We start from the raw sequence: 19,883 nt of genomic DNA on the forward strand, positions 1-19,883 counted from the left end.
GCGTACCCAGCTCTAAGCCACCCCCCACCCTCCGTGCCCTGCGTACCCAGCTCTAAGCCACCCCCCACCCTCCGTGCCCTGCGTACCCAGCTCTAAGCCACCCCCCACCCTCCGTGCCCTGCGTACCCAGCTCTAAGCCACCCCTCACCCTCCGTGCCCTGCGTACCCAGCTCTAAGCCACCCCTCACCCTCCGTGCCCTGCGTACCCAGCTCTAAGCCACCCCCACCCTCCGTGCCCTGCGTACCCAGCTCTAAGCCACTCCCCACCCTCCGTGCCCTGCGTACCCAGCTCTAAGCCACTCCCCACCCTCCGTGCCCTGTGTACCCAGCTCTAAGCCACCCCTCACCCTCCGTGCCCTGCGTACCCAGCTCTAAGCCACCCCCACCCTCCGTGCCCTGTGTACCCAGCTCTAAGCCACCCCCACCCTCCGTGCCCTGCGTACCCAGCTCTAAGCCACCCCCACCCTCCGTGCCCTGCGTACCCAGCTCTAAGCCACTCCCCACCCCCGTCCCCACAGTGCCCTGCGTACCCAGCTCTAAGCCACCCCTCACCCTCCGTGCCCTGTGTACCCAGCTCTAAGGGTGGCGCACGGCGGGAATGCGTTTCAGCTTTTCTGAAACTAGAAGCCAAGGCAGAAACTGGGGAGCCGACAACCCCGCCTTTCCCACGGAAAAGGCAGCACCGGAGAGCCAGAGACACAGGACACATTTCAGGGTTAAGCTTTAGAGTAAAAAGTAAGTTCAAAGCCCAGTTTCCTGTGTGCCCACGGGCAAGTTGTTCCACAAATACCCTGTTTTCCGCACCTGGAAGTGGTGATGCCCTCACCGTGTCCGTACTGAATGGACCGACTGCTTGACACCAGCTGTTGGGGTGCCCGCACCCTCAGCCAGGCTTTCTCATGAAGGTCACTCAGCCCCACCCACGCGCACTTTTTTAAAGGGAGTTGGGGGGGCTTTGCCTGACCCCAGACTTTCTTCTCCCTACTCTGGTCGTGCCCGGATTTCCTATCAGAAAGGCAGCATGGAGAATCGGGAGGGGTGGGTGCCAGGCACCCTGCCATTGGCCTTTGAGTCCACCCTCTAACATACTCAATTCAGGTTTAAACACTAAAAAAAATAAATAAATAAATAAATAAATAAATATATATATATATATATATATATATATATATATATATATATATCTGCTTCTCTAAGCATGTTATTTACTTGCTAATCCACATGTAAAATTCCAATAAGAAATGAAAATATAAAAAATGAGTTCCATTTGACTCAGAAACTGAACGTGTTCCTCCTTGTGGACAGTCCCCTGGCCCTGGCAGACAGAACTGTGCTGTCCTCCCCGAAGGCCTGTGTGTGTTCTGCATGCTGCCCAGGCCAGTGTCTTAGCACCGACCTCAGCCATGCTGGCCCTGGCTCTGGAAGCCCGAGGTCAAGACTGGGTGCAAACTGGAGCGCTTGAAAGGTCAATGTTTGGTGACTTTCAACTTACCATTGCCATTTTTTAATCTGGCAATTGAAGAGGTTGGTGCCCCTGACTAGTCAGGTAGTCTGTGCTTTAAAAATTCTTGTGGCACACAGGTTGAAAATCACTGGTTTGGGCTACTCATATCCACAAACAGAAGGTTTCAAAAAAACCAAAAACAATTGGTGACCATGTTTGGCTGACATATTTACCAAAAAAAAACCCACCATCAGGTTGATCTGGCACCTGAAACTTGAACAGACCCTCTAACATCCTTTCTCTTACCAGTGTGAGAATGGCCAGTGACCATTCGGCTAACCCCACTAAAAACGGTCAGTCAAAACTCGAAAGGCCATGAGTACTCTGGGCTGAGCACCACTGCGCTGAGGCCAAGATCGCAGTGCAGCTGACCTGAAAGCAGGCACCTCGCTACACCCTGGCCAGTTGACTCAGTGGTAGAGCGTCAGCCCGGCATATGGAAATCCTGACTTTAATTCCCAGTCAGGGCACACGGGAGAAGCACCCATCTGCTTCTCCATCCCTCCTCTTTCTCTCTCTCTCCCCCTCCCGCAGCTATGGCTCATTCCAGAGAGATGGCCCCGGGTGCTGAGGATGGTTCCCTGGTCACCACCTCAGGAGCTAAAAATAGCTCGGTTGCTGAGCAACGGAGCACCGTCCCACATGGGCAGCACATTGCCCCATAGGGGGCTTGCCAGGTGGGTCCTGGCCCAGGCAGATGCAGGAGCCTCTCTGCCTCCCCTCCTCGCTGTAGCACTTCTCTCATTGGTGGTTTCATGGAGCTTACAATTCCATTTCTGTTGAGTTTTTGTAAGAGCTATTTAGTCGTCAAACCACGGAAATTAAAAAAAAAAAAACTTCATTAAACAAGCATTTTTTGGGACTTCTCATTTGTAATTTGTGGTTGGATCACCGCTCAGGATGTGGCACTCAAAGCCGTGGGGCTTTCGTGAGTGAGGGCTTAGCAGTGGGAACACTGAGGCTCTGACTTGAGTGGGGTTCCATTTGAAACCTGCCACCATACTCACCATGGGGAGGAGGACACCTGGGCGTTGGGAGGCGATTGGAGGGTTGGGGCCTCGTGGAGAAGATGAGGGCTAGGATCTGTTCAGTGGAAGCCTTGAGCGGCCGCTTGTGGTGGAAGTGGTGTAAACAATGGCTTCCATAGGGCATTGGGTCATCTTTGTCAGGTGTGGCGCTGGAAAGAAACAGTCTTGCGCAAAAGTGCCCTCTGAGCCTGACCAGGCGGTGGCACAGTGGATAGACTGTTGGACTGGGTCTCAGAGGACTCAGGTTTGAAACCCCGAGGTCGCTGGCTTGAGCAAGGGGTCACTCGGTCTGCTATGGCTCCCCGGTCAAGGCACATATGAGAAAGCAATGAAGGTGTTGTAACGAAGAATTGATGCTTCTCATCTCTCTCCCTTCCTTCCTGTCTGTCTGTCTGTCTCTCTCTCTCCCTCTCTCTCTCTCTCTCTCTCTCTCTCACACACACACACACACACACACACACACACACACACACACACGCCCTTTGAGGCATCCATCCTGATGGCCACTTTCTCATGTTGGAAGAGCTGAAATACTTAGTGAACTCCTTTCCAAGTGGTAGTGCTAAGTGCCTGCCTGCTTTCTTTTATCTATCTATCTATCTATCTATCTATCTATCTACGTATCTATCTATCATTTCTCTAAAGAGTAGGAGAGACAGAGAGACAGACTCCCGGTCAGTAACATAGTAAGGTTTAAAATTATAAGCAAAATCTGTATCTTTAAGCTGAGTATTAGAGAATGTTGAAAATGCTGGTGGGCTCTCAAGACCACACAGAACAGGAAGCCGCTCCCCAGGACACAGCCGCCTAGCTCCCCAGCAGTGGAGGAAGCACACCGGATCACAAGCACGCGCCTGCGATCAACATCCTGTAACCAACGCACGCTAGAGCCAGCGCCTCTTCTCCAGGCTGCTGGACGGGGCTCCCTGAAGACTCTGGAGGGTTGCAGTCTAGAGGACTCTCAGGATTTCTACAAAAATTGTAGCAAAAGGCAAGATTTACACGGTCTGAGAAGCCAGAATATTGAGGGTATAATTTCTAAATAAGACTGTTTTATTTTAAAGATTTTATTCACTCATTTTAGAGGAGAGAGAGAGAGAGAGAGGAGAGAAGAGAGAAGGGAGGAGCAGGAAGCATCAACTCCCGTATGTGCCTTGACCAGGCACGCCCCAGGCTTTGAACCAGCGACCTCAGCATTCCAGGTTGGAGCTTTATCCACTGCCCAACCACAGGCCGGGAAAGGCTTAATTTTATTAAACCAAATTAGGAAGAATTATGATTGCTTCCAGGAATGTGCCAAAATGACTGAGCTGGGAAGCACGTGTCCTCTCTGCACAGACACTGGTCCTGAGCACCCTGTGAACTCGAGGAGAAACAGGAACGTGAGACCAGCCCACGGTACAGCTCCTCGCAGCCCTGGCACGGGGTCCAGGCACGAGTGGCGCTCCGCGGGGGGCGGCTTCTTGACTGTGAAGGCAGACCGTGCTGTCACTCATGGGGAGCAGTTCTGCCCAACTGTCTCTTTTCGACAACTTTATCATCAATCTCTTTATTAACAGCTCTGCTGCAGTCAGAAAGCGCAAACAAGGACCGATTCTCAGGCCAGATTTCTGGAAGCCGCACAGCACCAGGCACCATGCAGCGTGAGAGTTTGTGAGGGGGGTGTTGTGGTGTTGCGCCAAGAAAGCCAGCATCCACAAGGGACAAGGAGAGTTGGGACATTTTACGTTATTATTTTTAAATGCAAACACTTTTCTTTCATCTGTGTCAAGTTTGAAAGGATCCAATATCCACTTGTGTTGTGTGTGCACTCATGTGCACACGCGCGTGGGGACAGGGATGGGCACAGCAGAGACAAAAGATCAATTTACTCCCCGGAAACCTGGTCATTTTGCATTTACTTAAGTCTTCTTGGAGCAATTATTGTATCGTGCCAAGACTAAACTTAATAGCTTTAGGACTATATGACATTACTAGAACATTTACCAGGCTGAGATAAATGTCTGCAAAAGGAATTCATAAAATCGAAATTTTCAATTATTTAAAATATTTTCAAATGGAAATCCGTTGCATCAAAAACCAGCAACTCACAAATTAAAGGAAATGCTTCTATAAGGCTTACAAACATTTCTTAAGAGACTTAGACTAAAAAAAAATGACAGACTCATGACTAATAACGAAATTAAAAACATTCAAGTTTTCCCCGGTATGGAGGTAATACTTTATCACGGTGACTGTTAATTCATGATACTCAGTCCAAGACTTAAACCCACGCTAGGCCAGGGCTTACCCCTGATGCAGTTGTTTGAAATATATTCAAAACATCAGGTAAACAAAAATTTTACAAAATGTTGTTAAGACTCTGACCCCATCTAGCTGAACTGACACTGCTCCGTGTTCCAGGAACGGGTCTCAGGGCCGTGGTGCCTGCACTCAGGTGGAAAAGGAACTCGCTGCTAAGACCAAAGTGGCAAGTTCAAGCCTCAGTTAGCTCTGGGGCTTCCAGACCATTTCACAACGTGCAACAAAACCAACACACCCTCTGGCTCTCCCTGGTCAATTCTGGGGCCTGGTTAAGAGGAAGAGTGGAGGGTTTTGCATAAATCCCTTCTTACTGCTAAAAAACACAAAGAAACAAAAACTATAAGCTAGGTGGCAAGAAGGAACTATCATTAAAGGTGTTATCCTGTATTTTAGAAATATAGCAAAAAATATTCTGCTCACACAGACTGTCTGCTCTTCACTTCAAAGGCTACGTTCCCCATACTACTGGTAGAGTTTAAAGATGCCTCAAACAGAAGGGAAGAACTGCATGGTCTTACTTAAGGTGAAGTATGAACATTTTTCAAAGTTGCCATTTTAAGCAGTAGATGGTTCAACTCCACAAACTCTAACAATGCTATGCCCTAAGCTCTGAATCAGTAGAACTTTTAGTTAACCGAAAATGTGCAGCATCTAAGGTAACTAAAGGAAAAACACAATCATTCCCATCCGGACCTTCCCCACTGACCTGTGCGTTCTGAAACGCGAATTCAAGCACTGCCTTAATTCTGCCCTTTCAAAGGCCTGGGGATTGGGAGCGGACGTGGAAAAAAAGCAAATGTCCTTACTGTCCCACTGCTTCGAACACAATACAGATGTGATCTGATAAGCCGCAACGATGTTCCCAGGGCACGATACAAAAGCGCCCTCTCGGAGGAGTAAGAGCAGGAGCTGAAGTGGCTTCCTGAGTATATGAAACCACTTCCAGAATGAAGTAAAGGCGCTTCTGCCACTTGTGGCTCTGAAAGAGCAACGCCATCTTCTGTGGCGCCAATATATACATGAAACATCGTGAGGACCTTTAAACTGGGAGACACACGGAGGAGGGATGACTAATTGACTCCAGTATTCCACAGAAGCAAGCAGATCCCGGTCTCCAGGATGACTGAGGTCACGATGACAGAATACACTCAAGTGTTTCATTTACCGAGTTCAGGTCCGAGTAAGGACAGCACCCCTATGTGATTTGGGTTTGAAAAGCTAACAGAAGAATGAAGAGAATTAAAAAGAAAAACATACAATTCAGAATAAAAGGCAACTAATTTTCCTTGTACTATTTTTATTAGAATTAAAATGGGCAAAAATGGTCCAAAGCCCTGGTTGGCAAACCGCAGCTCGTGAGCCATATGCGGCTCTTTGGCCCCTTGAGTGTGGCTCTTCCACAGAATACCAGGTGCAGGCGCTACCTCGATAAGGTATGTACCTACCTATATAGTTTAAGCTTAAAAAATTTGGCTCTCAAAAGAAATTTCAATTGTTGTACTGTTGATATTTGGCTCTGCTAATGAGTTTGCCAACCACTGGAAGGATTGTTCAATGACTTTATAGGTGAACAGTGTATCTTTTACTTTATTTTAAATTTAATTTAGCCTGAGAGGAAGGGGGAAGGGGGGGAACATCAGTCTATTCCCATATGTGCCCTGACTGAGGATCAAACCGGCAACCTCTGTGCTTTGGGCCGATGCTCCGAGCTGTCCGGCCAGTGCAGTTTTTCTTTTTCTTTAAAATGCATTTAAGCTCACTGACAGTTAAGTGTCTCCCGGGCTCGGTCTACAGGTTTGAGTGTATTAATGATTTACCCTCTCACGTGTCAATGACTACTTGGAGCTGCTGACCACTGACGGCCACCCTGAGTGTGGCCAGGACTGACACTATGAAGAGCTGTGACACATTTTTCTGTGCGGAGGAAAAAAACAGAGGCATTAATTAGAAAAATAAAAACTTTATTCCAGAATACACCCAGAGCCACAAACACACAATTTTCAATCACCACTTTACTAGGAAGAAAACGCCCGAGGGCCACGTGGGTGACAAAGCGCAGAGGCGTGGTGCTCGGTCCCATGGGCAGTGTTCTGTCACAGGAGAGGAAGTACAGGAAGTTCAATTCTGTAAGTGTGGACAATGGAGTCGAGGGTAGTTTTTACAGTATTTTCTCTTTTATTGAATAGTCTCAAAAGTTTAGTAGAAAGTTATCCCACGTTGCAGTCATGTGGTTTTATACACAGGAAAGGTGTTAGAAGTTGGAATTTTGGGAGTAAGATACGCACAACTGTCTGTCCCTCGGAATAATGGCTTTTACATAAGGAGGTCTATCCCCCCCCACACACAGCACAGAAGATAAGCAAACTCCAGGGCTGGCTACCACACGGACATCCAGAGCGGCTCACTCCTAACCCGAGTTTACTAGGTAGTGCTGAGTACCTGGGGCTGTAGTAAAGCAGCATCTGATTTGGGGTTAAAAAATGAGAAACACAGGATCCTAGCTGGCTGTGTCTATAATCCCAAATTCACTAAAAAAACAACAGTGCCACCTGCTGACACTAGAGATACAGCACTGGTCCTTGGAAAACCAGCAGCTCTAGAGGAAGCACAGCAGGGGTGTGCCCTCTCCATGCAGGGAACAAACAGGCAAGGTGCAGCGCCCACACGCACAGGACACGGATTGTAGAGGGGACAGCTGGAAGTGAGCAACAACCACATTCAGATTTCCTACCTAACAATCACTTACATGAAAAACAAACAACTGTGTGGGCTATCAGTTAATATTAGGCTACTGGTATTGGCATAAACTAACCAGAAACAAATCTTTTCTAAATGTAACGGCAGTCAATTCTTTTATAAATCTTCCCTTAGAACCATACTATATAAACTTCAAGTAGAATCAATTATATCACTGAAACAACAATAGAAGAATAAGAATACAAAGTCAAAAGAAACCAGCCAACTGTGGGATTGTGCTGTTGTTTTTTTTCTTTTATTGTGTTTTCAATGGAGAAATACATCATCTGTTTACAAAATAGCTCTTGAAAAATACAAGGAGTACAGATACTATAAAACAAAGCAAACTCCAGTCATGAGACGCTACGTACATCATGCGAAAGCAACAGTCTGATCTTCAGGTTATGAAAACTAGAATTAAAAAGTCACTACACAGAAAAGGTCCAAGTTTCCAGCTTGGCAAAACTTGGGTGCAGTTACATGAAACGGTTAATAAACTGAACTTTTTCCCCCAATGTGTAAACAAAACGACAAGACTAAACCTGTGCCTGGCCATTTCCACCGAACTCTGAGGCTGCACAGAGCTGGACACCCGTCCCCTGCACCTGCTGGATGGCCCCTGCTTTCCCTCGGCTGCCGGGAGGGCGGGCGGGGCGACTGCGCAGAGCCAGGGCGTGGGAAGTGGAAATGCTGTCCACTAGACGTGATAAAGGATGGTGAAAAGAAGGCGTCAATTAATGCAGGGCCTACGGGGAAAAGACTACACTCCAACTTTGGAAAATTAAGTCAGAAGGTCAGGAAGAGTTTAAGTGACTGCAGTTTACCATGGAAATGCACATGTGGAAGAACGGAGCACAGTGGAAGAGGGGTCGGAAAACATGCTGTCAGAAAACTGTTGGGTTTGCTTTGTCCAGATGAAGGAACAGTGAGTTTGTCAACACCTGGCACCCCTTACAGTTCGTGAAGATGGGTGTTCCGCTGCTGAGTCATGAGGAACTACTATCTTTAAAGAAAAGCATCTAATCTATCGACAGGACGAAACAAAAGGAAACGGGATTAGCGAGACTGACTAGATGTCAAGTGCTTGCTAGAAATGATTTTTTAAATGTTTCTACATGTAAAATTTACTGACAAATTTTGGTCAACCACTTAAAAGTAAAAATTCTTGGAGAAAATGCCTTTTTGCCCACATGTTTAAAATTGGAAATCAACTTTACTATAGATAGGAGTTCTGTGGAGTGTACAAAATCCCTCCTATGTAGAGATCAAATGGCCGTCCAAGGTAGAGATCATGCTGGCAGGACTGCTCGGAGTCCTCCTAACGTGTCAGCCACGGGACCAAAAGTTAGTGTTCTGTGCCACGTGGCCACAGGGTCACTGGTTTCACATCATGGCTTAAAAAAATACTGGCATTTTGTTTTGTCTGAAAGAAACCCTACCCCTATGCATACAAGCAGGAAGGGGGAAAAAAACCAAGGTGGGAGGGAGCAAAAAGCTGTGTTTCAAAGACAACAGATTGAAGGCAAAGAATATGGAGCTTTCATGAGCTCAAGGAAAACATTTGCCGGCTGATCGCTGATTTCTATGCACTCTAAACAATCCTATAAATAAAACCAATATATCATCTCTTAATCATGACCCCATCAAACCAAGTATTTCTTAATTATTCTTTCAGTGTCAAATACATGTCCATGAACTGACAGTTCCCTGTGGAGGGTCCCAGCGGCCTCGCGGGACTGAAGGGGACAGACTCTCAGCCTCTGTCTGAAGCAGAGCAGCTCGCCGCTACACAATGGGACCCAACCTGAAGACTTAAGGTAAAGGAGATTCTTCCAGAAAAAATGAAAATCCATGAGGCTGAAAATCTAAAATCAGTTCTAGTCTCTAATTAAAAAAAAAAATACATAAAAGTGCATCATCAGAATAAGGAGTTCTTATGCCAGTTTGTATCACAAAGTTTCCAAACAATGCATCAAACATAAACCCAATCTGGATGTCAATTATGGATACAAATATAGCTTGAGGTTTGCTTTTTTTTTTTTTTGCTTTTTTTTCTTTTTAAAGGCAGTAATTTTTTGAAATAGTTAATGCAACTGTTGCTAACACAATAATAATAGTACTCCTGGCTTCACATACTGACCTGGACTTCCGATCAAGTGCTGATTAGCCCAGTAAGGGAGGTCACCAAAAACAAAAACAAAAACAAACAAACAAAAAAAAACCCAAACACCTAAATCCACGTTCAGCCATGTCTAGTCTTGCACCCTTCGTTCTCCTCTTTAGCATTTGAAGACAACAGGTTGAGTTGGCAGATATTGTTTATGGACCCCTGAGGTGGTTTTTACCGATTCAATCTCAGTTTTATTGAATTCTTGATAACAGGAATAGGATTTGCAGGGAGAGCAGGGATATCAGAAAGGTCTGTACTGGATGTTTTCTGAGAACAAAAGCAAAGAACACAACATTGTTCAAAGCACTGGAACTTACCGGGGAGATCCACCTTCCCATCGCTTCACTCCTAAGAAATGGGTGGGGCCTTAGCCTAAGTATTAAAAATTTAAAGAAAAATGCTCTAAAATGTCAAATGGAGTGAAGAGAAATTGACTTACTATGAAATTATTCCTTCTACATTTGTAGAAACATTTTAGCAATATATGGAAAACTTAAGTAATTTCAAATATAGCTTTTATAAACACACTCCTCTCAGAATCCCCTATCATGTAATTAAGTTCCTATTAAACTATTTTTACTTGTAATAACACTAATGGCTGCAATACTGACTGGTGTTGGAGCACCCTCATGTGGGGGAATACTTCAAGTTCACCTTACACACAGAAACAGCAGTTATCATTTTCTAAAAATTATTTTCTGACCCTGTAAATTATGAAATTAAATCTACACAACTGAGCAATAATTTATTCTAAATTTCAGGGAAGTTTCACATTAAAAATAAATTGCAAGGCTTCTTTAACATTCAAAAACATAGAGATGACTTTTTAAATGTTTTATTATGGAAAACTCCAAAAATACACAGAAGTCGAGAGCATGACCCGAGGAATCCCCATGCATTCATCATCCAGCTCTATCAACTGTCAGCTGGAAGCACCCCGGCTACTGGGCAGTCCGGCGCCTACCACTCCCTCTGCAAATGCTGCCAGTCTAGCTTACAGTAGTGAGGGCTGTTTGTCAGATAGAGCCACAGCATTTAATCACCCTGCCACATTCCCCTTATGTCACCAAATACAGGGGTGTATAATGTTAAATCAACATAATCACTCTTTCATAATTGTGTGATTTTCCTCTCAATGGGTCTCACAATCTTTTCATTAGAAGAAAATTCTACTTCCTCATAAAAATAGCTAGAGGGCCAACACCCATGGGTACTAATCACCATAGGGATGAACTCACTAGGACAGAACGATGAGCACAGTCCCCTAGAGAGTGAGTGACAACTGGAAGACGTGCAGCACACTGCAGGACAGTTCCCGTCGGATACACAGGTCTGTCCGTGTGTTGATAGGAAACACGACACCTCCTAATGTTGTTTCAGTTCCTCACCCCCAAACACATTTTTATTAGATAAAGGTTAGGAAAATAAAAGACATTCCAGGATAATAAACATAATATTCAGAATATCTTTAGGGGCTGTGATATAGGTTAACAGCCAACAAAAACACATTTTTGAATTATCACATTAAAATAGCTCTGAACTGCAAAGCAGCAAACACCCCTGTATCGGCTCCGCAGCACGGCCATATTGATCTCAGCTATTCTGCAGGGGTTAACAAATTTAACTTCTAGTTAAAGAAAATATTTACTTTGTGTCAGGGTTTGACCTAAACTCTGGAATATATTCAATTCAAAAGAATTCAAGAAAACATTTCACAAACAAAATGGAGGTTCACAGATCAATAGAAAAATGGTTACAGGTGCCTACTGTATGCAAGACTGTCACAAGTAGAATTTCTAGGTCAAACAAAAAAAGTTATTTTAAAGAACTACAGATTACATTAAATTCGTAACTGAAAGTCAGAAGTAAACTATAAGGCAGAAACACATTTTAAAAATAAAAGAGCATGTTAACCTTGTAAAAATAAAATCCATAAAGAATGGTGTTTAGTTGTTATCATTTCACTTTGACCGACAAAACCTCTACATTAACACTGCACACTGTGACTAGGAAGAAAGAATCTAAACGATTTGCAATACCAAATGTATAAGGAGCGGGATGTGTCAGTGTCTTCTGAGCAGGGAGGGGGCGGAGGGTCCATCAAGTCCTGTGCTCTACTAAACAAATACTCCTACAGGACAGCACGTAATTACGCCACAAAGATAATTTTATTAGTCGTCTGCATATGTTCATTTTAACTCATTATACCACACTAACCTTAACGACATTTATAAAACTCTCCTTGCTTTTTGCACTTAGTACCTGAGAGGCCAACAGAGAAGCCGCTGTCTGAACAGTTTCTGATTGGGTTGTACTTGTCTCTGTATCAAGCTGTTCCTGTGAGACAAAGAAGATGGGGGACGGAAGAGACTTAAAAAAGCGTAACAGAACATACCCGCATTATGGCTAATAGAGAAGACATACTAGAAAACAGGAAGATTAGAGAAAGATGCAACTACATTACAAAATCATCTAATAAGCCTCGTTGTAAGTTATTACCTCATTTCATAGACACATTAATTTTTATTTGCCCACTTAAATCTTTGAAGGCATGGTTACAATATCTCATGACTTTTCCAACCAACCTCCAATTTGGACATTCTAAGCAAACAATAATTAAAACACACAAAGGCACATTATGAAATGTTGCCCAGACAATAATTAACAAAATATAAACCCAGCTCTTAGCTATGTGAAAAAAACAAAGCCCACTCAACATCATTAAATAAAATTAACCAGAAACACAAAAACTGCTCCCATGCCTTTAATTAAAAGTAGAAACTGTCTCTAAAACATTCGTCCTTCCTTTTGGTTTCTCTTCCCAGCCTCAATAATCAATGATTCCACGTTTAATCAGAAAGTATAGGGTGAATGTATCATGTCAATTCTCCTGCTCTAAGCCTTTAAAAAGCAGGACACAAAAAAGATAACATACATTCATATGGATATACAAATAAAAGTAAACATAAAAGTTTGAATTTCCATAAAAAAAATATATATCTACAATAATAAAGCCATGAAACAGAGGTGTTCCCCTCCGAAACAACGGAGCAGGGAGCAGGGACATAAGGACAGAGGAGCAGGTGCAGAGTTTCGGTAGCACAGCTTGGCAACATGTATCCAGTCTTAAAAGAATACACACTATTTGCCCAGGCAATTCCTCTTTACTTAATTTATCCCAATGAAACATACACAAATGGCTGCAGGTATTTATTTGGCTATAGTCAATACTACAGTAGGGAAGAGCAGCTTTTCTTTAACAGAAACAATGGCTAACAACAGGAAACTGGCTGTATAAACAATGGTAACTGTTTTAAGAGAATAGGCAGCCATTTATAGTATTTTCTAGATTATAAAATGCCATGAAAAATTTTCTTTGTTTACCTAGTGAATCAAGATTAAAAAGCAAAAAGCACTGGCAGTGTACACAGACCACATCTGTAAAAACATAAAAACAATCCTTGCCAAAATATCAATCATGGGAATCTGGACAATGTGGGGGAATGAAGATTTCCAATTTTTCTACAGGTGGGAAGAAGTTAAAAGCCTTTAGTACATTTCGATTTCTGGAAACAAGAACACTCAAAGTTGAACCCGGCCTGGCTAAATCCACCTCTGCCCACGCATCCCTCTTGTTCAGGCCCGTGCACCTCAAGGTCTCGTCAGAACCTTCTGCGAAACCTAGTTCTCTAATCGCACCCTCCTCTCACCCCAACAGCGACATGACCTTCTTCGTCTTGGACTGCCAATAATCCTTCGAGGACAAACTACCTCAAATACTGTCTTCTTCTTCTTTGGAAGACTAACATTATTTCTGCACTCAGAAATAGTATCTAACTCCTCCTGCCTCGCACCACCCCTACCATCCTTCATCACTTTTTCTTTGAGAATGTAATTAACTGCTTCTGCCTTTCTTTTATTTCTTCCTTCCTTTCTTTTTTTTTATACTCAAGTTTAAGTTCTTTAAAGGTATGGAACACAGCCCACTCATCACCCTACCCCATCAGGGGCCCACCCGATGACAGTGCATCTAGAAGGACCTCAACGTTGGAGGGATTCCGTGTCAGCACCACAAGCTAACACTGAAAAGGAACAAACACGTATGTCTCTGAAAACAATACTGAAAACCTACAACAATCTTCTAGAAACATTCCTATCACACCTTCTGTCCTCTTAACTGCGTATGTATTCCAAGGCTAAATTCAGTATACCTTTGTTTCTGATTTATCATGTTCACTCAAAGCAGGACAGTTAGCATCTTCACTTGTTTCATCCTGTTTTTTAAAAAAGAAAGCTTTATTCTCTAAAATGAAAAATTTAGATTATTTGCCAATCAATGATTTAATCTACATTTTAAAATTATAAAATAATTTAACCTGTTGGATCAAATATGGCCTTAAAAATAGATTACTGGTTCACTTAATTTCTTTTCATATTAACAAATATAATTAGTATCATTTTTGGTATCTGCCAAAATTAAAAAGAACATGACAAAAACGATTGTTGATCGATCACCACCTAAAAGTACATTCCCAAAACCTCTGAGTTCATAAAATATTTTTTGTAAGAAAAGAGAAAAAAGAAGTTCCCTGATTAAACATTTTAGGAACTTGTACTATATACTATCACCTGCACTTAGGAGTCATTCACACACACACGTGCGCACACACACTCACTACTGTCTCCTGAATTTGGGAGTCACACATACACACACACACACACACACACACACACACACTACTGTCTCCTGTATTTGAGAGTCACACACACACACACACACACACACACACACACTACTGTCTCCTGTATTTGAGAGTCACACACACACACACACACTACTGTCTCCTGTATTTGGGAGTCTCTCTCACACACGCACGCACACACATAAAGGTTCCAGAAATAACATTCCTTTACCTTTCCCAAAGTTTATTAACCACAGAATCCCCTGCTTAGTAAGACCTATTAAAATCCTGAAGAGAAGGTTAGAGAAATGTTCTCAGATCTTAATTTTTTTAATTTCTTATAATTCTATTCAAAACAACTCATTTTTGATAAAGAGGGAAAGTGGGAAGCCAAAAACAACTGTACTTTCCCATTCCTGCGGTGACATAATAAACACCACTTTCCTAAGAAAAATAATTTTGACACTAATTTCTCTGCTTTATTTACTAAGCAGAACTAAAATTTAATTTTAAATGTGGCTCTAAAACAAGATATAGAAACCACAGGCTAAAATTGAGTACGAGAGATTTACCTGCAGTATTAGCCAATTACAATAAGAAACTTATGTGCATCCTGAAGATATACGAACTCAACAAATAATAATTAAAATCACTACTTGGCAAATTTCAATTCTGACTGGGTATGTGACATTATGGAACTATTGTTAATATTGATAAATACACTGACATATACACACATGAGAATATATATATGGTTGGTTTTTTATTAGTCTTTATTTTTGGAAATATTTACGGTTGAAATGATATGCCTGAGATCTGCTTTGTAACTGTGGGGAAGGGAGGAGACTTTTCCACAAGTTTTTAAACTAGAAATAGGGCATATTTCTCTATTTTTATTTTACATTCCTACCATTTATATAGACTTGAAAGGCTCTAGCACAGGGGTAGTCAACCTTTTTATACCTACCGCCCACTTTTGTATCTCTGTTAGTAGTAACATTTTCTAACCGCCCACTGGTTCCACAGTAATGGTGATTTATAAAGTAGGGAAGTAACTAACTTTACTTTTTTTTTTTTTTTACAGAGACAGAGAGTCAGAGAGAGGGATAGATGGGGCAGACAGGAACAGAGAGAGATGAGAAGCATCAATCATTAGCTTTTCGTTACAACACCTTAGTTGTTCATTGATTTCTTTCTCATATGTGCCTTGACCATGGGGCTACAGCAGACTGAGTAACCCCTTGCTTGAGCCAGCAACCTTGGGACCAAGCTGGTGAGCTTTGCTCAAACCGGATGAGCCTGCGCTCAAGCTGGCGACCTTGGGGTCTCAAATCCTGGGTCGTCCACATCCCAGTCTGATGCTCTATCCACTGCACCACCGCCTGGTCAGGCGTAACTTTACTTTTACTTACCAAGTACTTTATGTCAGATTTTCGCGAAATTTGGCAGAATAAATCTTTATAAAACAACTTGCTATAGTTAAATCTATCTTTTTATTTATACTTTGGTTGCTCCGCTACCGCCCACCATGAAAGCTGGAACGCCCACTAGTGGGTGGTAGGGACCAGGTTGACTACCACTGCTCTAGCACATGATACACATTAAGTAGAACTAAACAACCTGGCAATACCTAGAACCCGCTTCTTCTTCCTCATCTGCTAAAATCTCTAATACCAAGTACTCATGAAGAGTATAAAAGACCCAGTTCAAGAGCGCTTCAGAATTAGGTACTTACTTCTGACAATCTTCTTCAAACTTAGCATCGTGGTTTAGGCCTGGGTTCTAGACTTTCTGACTTTCACTGGCTTTGTAAATAGAAAAGCCAATGAATCTCAAGTTTCTCTTCTAAGAGATGAGATTAGTCTAAGAGCCTAAGATCCTTTCTCTATCTTAAAACTGCTTTTATTAGTCAATTCCATAGAGCTGCCATATAAGCATATCCCAGACTAAGAAAGTATGCAGAACAAAATATTGCAAGAAAAAAGGGGAGAAAACTAGACTTGACCAGTTACTCAAGAGACACCAATTCATTGCTTAACAGGGATCCTAATTAGTTACAGATTTGGACAAATCAGCCTTTTTGAAAAAATAAATCAATGATACAATCAAGAATATTTGGGCACTAAGTAGACATTTGAAATTAATGACGTTAGTTTTCTCTAAGTGGGTTACCTGTATTTTGTTATACTTTCTTTTATGTCACCATTATTTTTTAGATAAGATTTTTAAAAACTAATGTTATGATGTCTAGATTTTCCATCTAAATAATCCAAGTACGGGGAGAATGGAAAGGCTGGAAAAACAAGGGGCAAGGACGGGCTCAGTCCATCACACCCGAAGCTGCAGGATGGGTACATGAAACGATTCTCTTTACTCGTACATATATTTAAATTTTTCCCTACCAAGTTTTAATACTAGATCCCTGTTGCTCCTCAAATTAGACAGGAAACAATTATTTTCTACCAAAGTTTAAGAGCAAATGAAATTAAAAACATTGTGCCGGTCCACGTTTAGTTAGAGCTCACAGAGAATATTAAGAAATTAACCAATTAGCATTAAGGGAATGGAGTGATAGGCATCTGAAGTCAGGCTGACATATACCGTACTGAGGTGAAAAGAAATGTGAGCTCTGAAACATCCTGACAACCCCGAACAAGTATCGACAGACAAAATGTGGGATTACACTGAAACCAGCCCGTTCTGAGTCTGACGGGCCACACAGCCCAGCGGCACTGAGGCTTTTAATGAGATTCCGGAGCCTCGTTAGCTACTTGCCCACCACTCCCTGCTTCCAAACCGTTTTAGCCTAGTCTTTGGAAGAAGCAGATGACTGAGGAAGGGATGCACTGAGCTAATCCCTTTTTGGTAGTGTTTCTTTTTTAAAAAATATTAAATTTTACATGAAAAATTAACAATTATTTCTTAATTGTAAAAATAAAAAAGAAAAGAAAGGAAAAAGAAATCCCCAGGCCCAAGTCTTGAAGTCTCTGATTCAGTGTATCTGGAGGAGGCCCTGAAATCTACAGTGAGCAGAGGTAGGGGAGGGGGCATGGAGGAAGGGCCTGAAAAAGTAGGTCAGATATACACCCAGGGTTCAAAAATCACTGCTTTTAGAGATAACTACAAAGACACAGATGGGTTTTCCGAATACATGTTTTAAAATACACTGTAATCATTCTTCATTCACACTTAGTATCATCAGAGGGACAAAACTGATTATATTATTCATAGTTCATTAATAGTGACTATTTCCTAAAACAAAAACACTTCAGAAAAAAACAAGGAATAGAACATTTAAAATTTATAGACAGTAACTTTTTACTACAGATCACACACTCCCTGAAAAACAAATTTTTCCCCATTCTAAAGAAACTTTGTTGTAATGAGTTAAGTTCCTAAATAACCAACTGTCCCCCAAAATCACGACAAAATTGATGTTTTGGACTGTCACTTCTGTGGCAATGGTGGATGCCTCACTAACAGGACAACACATGACAGTGACTCCATTGAGTAATGAAAATGTATAACAAGGCTATTTCTATTCTACGACACACACTACAATCAATGTACACTTTTAATGGTTTTCTTAAAATTGTTTGAGACCGACGAGATAAACCATCCACTATAAAAAGTTGAAGTATTGCTAGAAAATTTCCTCGAGGGTTAGAGAAAATAATTGTTCAAGGTCCCAAAACTACTGTGGCTGCAGCTCTGGGCAGTCCCTTCGTGAGAACTCCCTGAGAACCACTTGTGTTCCGTGACCCTGCAGTAACCCCACGCACAGTGTGGAAACTCCAACCCCCGTTTGGAGCACAGAAACAGAAAACTGTATCCCAGAGGACCACAGAGACTCAGCACACGTAGGACAACTGTAAGGGAATAAATGGAGACGCCATCTAGTCCGTGCCAAGCTGTGTCACAAACCAGACATGCGACAGCAACTGGAAGGAGGCACAGCTGAGAGGAGGCTCCTGGGGGCCGGGAATAGGGAAACTGGCCCCAGGCACTCCCTACAACTTCCCCAAGCCTTCCTCTGCGCCATCTCCCACTCTGGCTCTGGCTCGGAGGGTCCTGCCCAGCCCCCCCCACACACCCCCGTTAGGGCTGTCAGCCCGATGCCCGATGTTCCCCAGGGTAACTAACACAGATACCTCTTCCGTTTTGGTTTTCTTGGGACTCTCTTCCTTATGAGGCGAGGATCTCCTCTTGACTCCGACCATAGGATTAGGTATTTTTGTTGCCGCGTTTCCTGAAGGTCTGGGTTGCGGGTTCACCAGGCGTGTTGATGAAACTACTCTGGAGACCGCAGGCTTTGGTGGTGACAAAGTGGCTGGCTGTGTGGCAGTTTGAGGAATGCTTTCACTCGATGTACCTGAGGGACAGACAGATGTTAACATCCAAACATTACAATAACTCACATCAACATCACATTACAAATAAAGCTTTGTCTCTGAATTAGATTTCATTGATAAATTTACAAGCAAATACTAACATGGCGTTAAAAACTGAGTTCAGGCCCTGGCCGGTTTGCTCTGTGGTAGAGCGTCGGCCTGGCGTGCAGGAGTCCCGGGTTCGATTCCCAGCCAGGGCACACAGGAGAAGCGCCCATCTGCTTCTCCACCCTTCCCCCTCTCCTTCCTCTCTGTCTCTCTCTTCCCCTCCTGCAGCCAAGGCTCCACTGAAGCAAAGTTTGCCCAGGCGCTGAGGATGGCTCTGTGGCCTCTGCCTCAGGCACTGGAATGGCTTTGGTTGCAACAGAGCATTGCCCCCTGGTGGGCATGCGGGAGTCTGTCTAGACTGCCTCCCCATTTCCAGCTTCGGAAAAATGAAAAGGAAAAAAAAAAACCCTGAGTTCAAACTACTTCATTAACAAAGAAAGCCATCGTTCCAAAAGAAAGCTAAGTCCTGCATAATCTAAGTGCTCCCAGCCGGTAAGATTCTCCTGACCCCGAGCTCTCACTGGTGGCACAGGGACTGCGGTGGCCAGTGTGTTGGTCACAGCCCCTCCTGACCCCAAGCTCTCACTGCTGGCACAGGGACTGCGGTGGCCAGTGTGTTGGTCACAGCCCCTCCTGACCCCAAGCTCTCACTGGTGGTGCAGGGACTGTGGTGGCCGGTTTGTTGGTCACAGCCCCTCCTTACCCCCTGAGCTCTCACTGGCATTCACTGGTGGCACAGAGACTTCAGTAGCCGGTATGTTGGTCACAGATGCTGCTGTTACAGCTGGAGCAGGACTGTTTCTGCTATTAAAAAAAGTAATCGAAAAGTAAATAAAGGATAAAACTCAGTAACAAAACTTATGTGAAGTTATTTTCTAAAGTGACTGTTCGGGCTTACTTCTCAGACATATACCGGTATATACATTAGTAGTGACTTTATCCGCTAGCCATAACCAACAATGGCGAGCACACACACCTTCCATAGCAGTGCTAGCTCAGAACTTCCTGTAGCATGTTCTC

General features: G+C 43.3%; 1 protein-coding gene across 2 annotated transcripts in view; it reads right to left on the minus strand.

The window, feature by feature from the left end:
• Positions 1–6,780: 6,780 nt before the first annotated feature.
• Positions 6,781–19,883, minus strand: part of PAPOLA (poly(A) polymerase alpha) — a 60,857-nt gene continuing 47,754 nt past the window's right edge. Inside the window, exons 18-22 of one of the 2 annotated variants that reach the window (XM_066276263.1) lie at positions 19,567–19,667; positions 18,576–18,796; positions 13,954–14,016; positions 12,005–12,079; positions 6,781–10,009 (exon numbers count right to left, since the gene is read on the minus strand). In XM_066276263.1, coding sequence (XP_066132360.1) covers positions 9,914–10,009; positions 12,005–12,079; positions 13,954–14,016; positions 18,576–18,796; positions 19,567–19,667 — 556 coding nt within the window. In that variant the 3' untranslated portion in view covers positions 6,781–9,913. The remainder of the gene's footprint in view (positions 10,010–12,004; positions 12,080–13,953; positions 14,017–18,575; positions 18,797–19,566; positions 19,668–19,883) is intronic. The other variant, XM_066276264.1, reaches the window with a different exon arrangement.

This window comes from Saccopteryx bilineata, chromosome 4 (genome assembly GCF_036850765.1).
Source record: "Saccopteryx bilineata isolate mSacBil1 chromosome 4, mSacBil1_pri_phased_curated, whole genome shotgun sequence".
NCBI lineage: Eukaryota > Metazoa > Chordata > Mammalia > Chiroptera > Emballonuridae > Saccopteryx > Saccopteryx bilineata.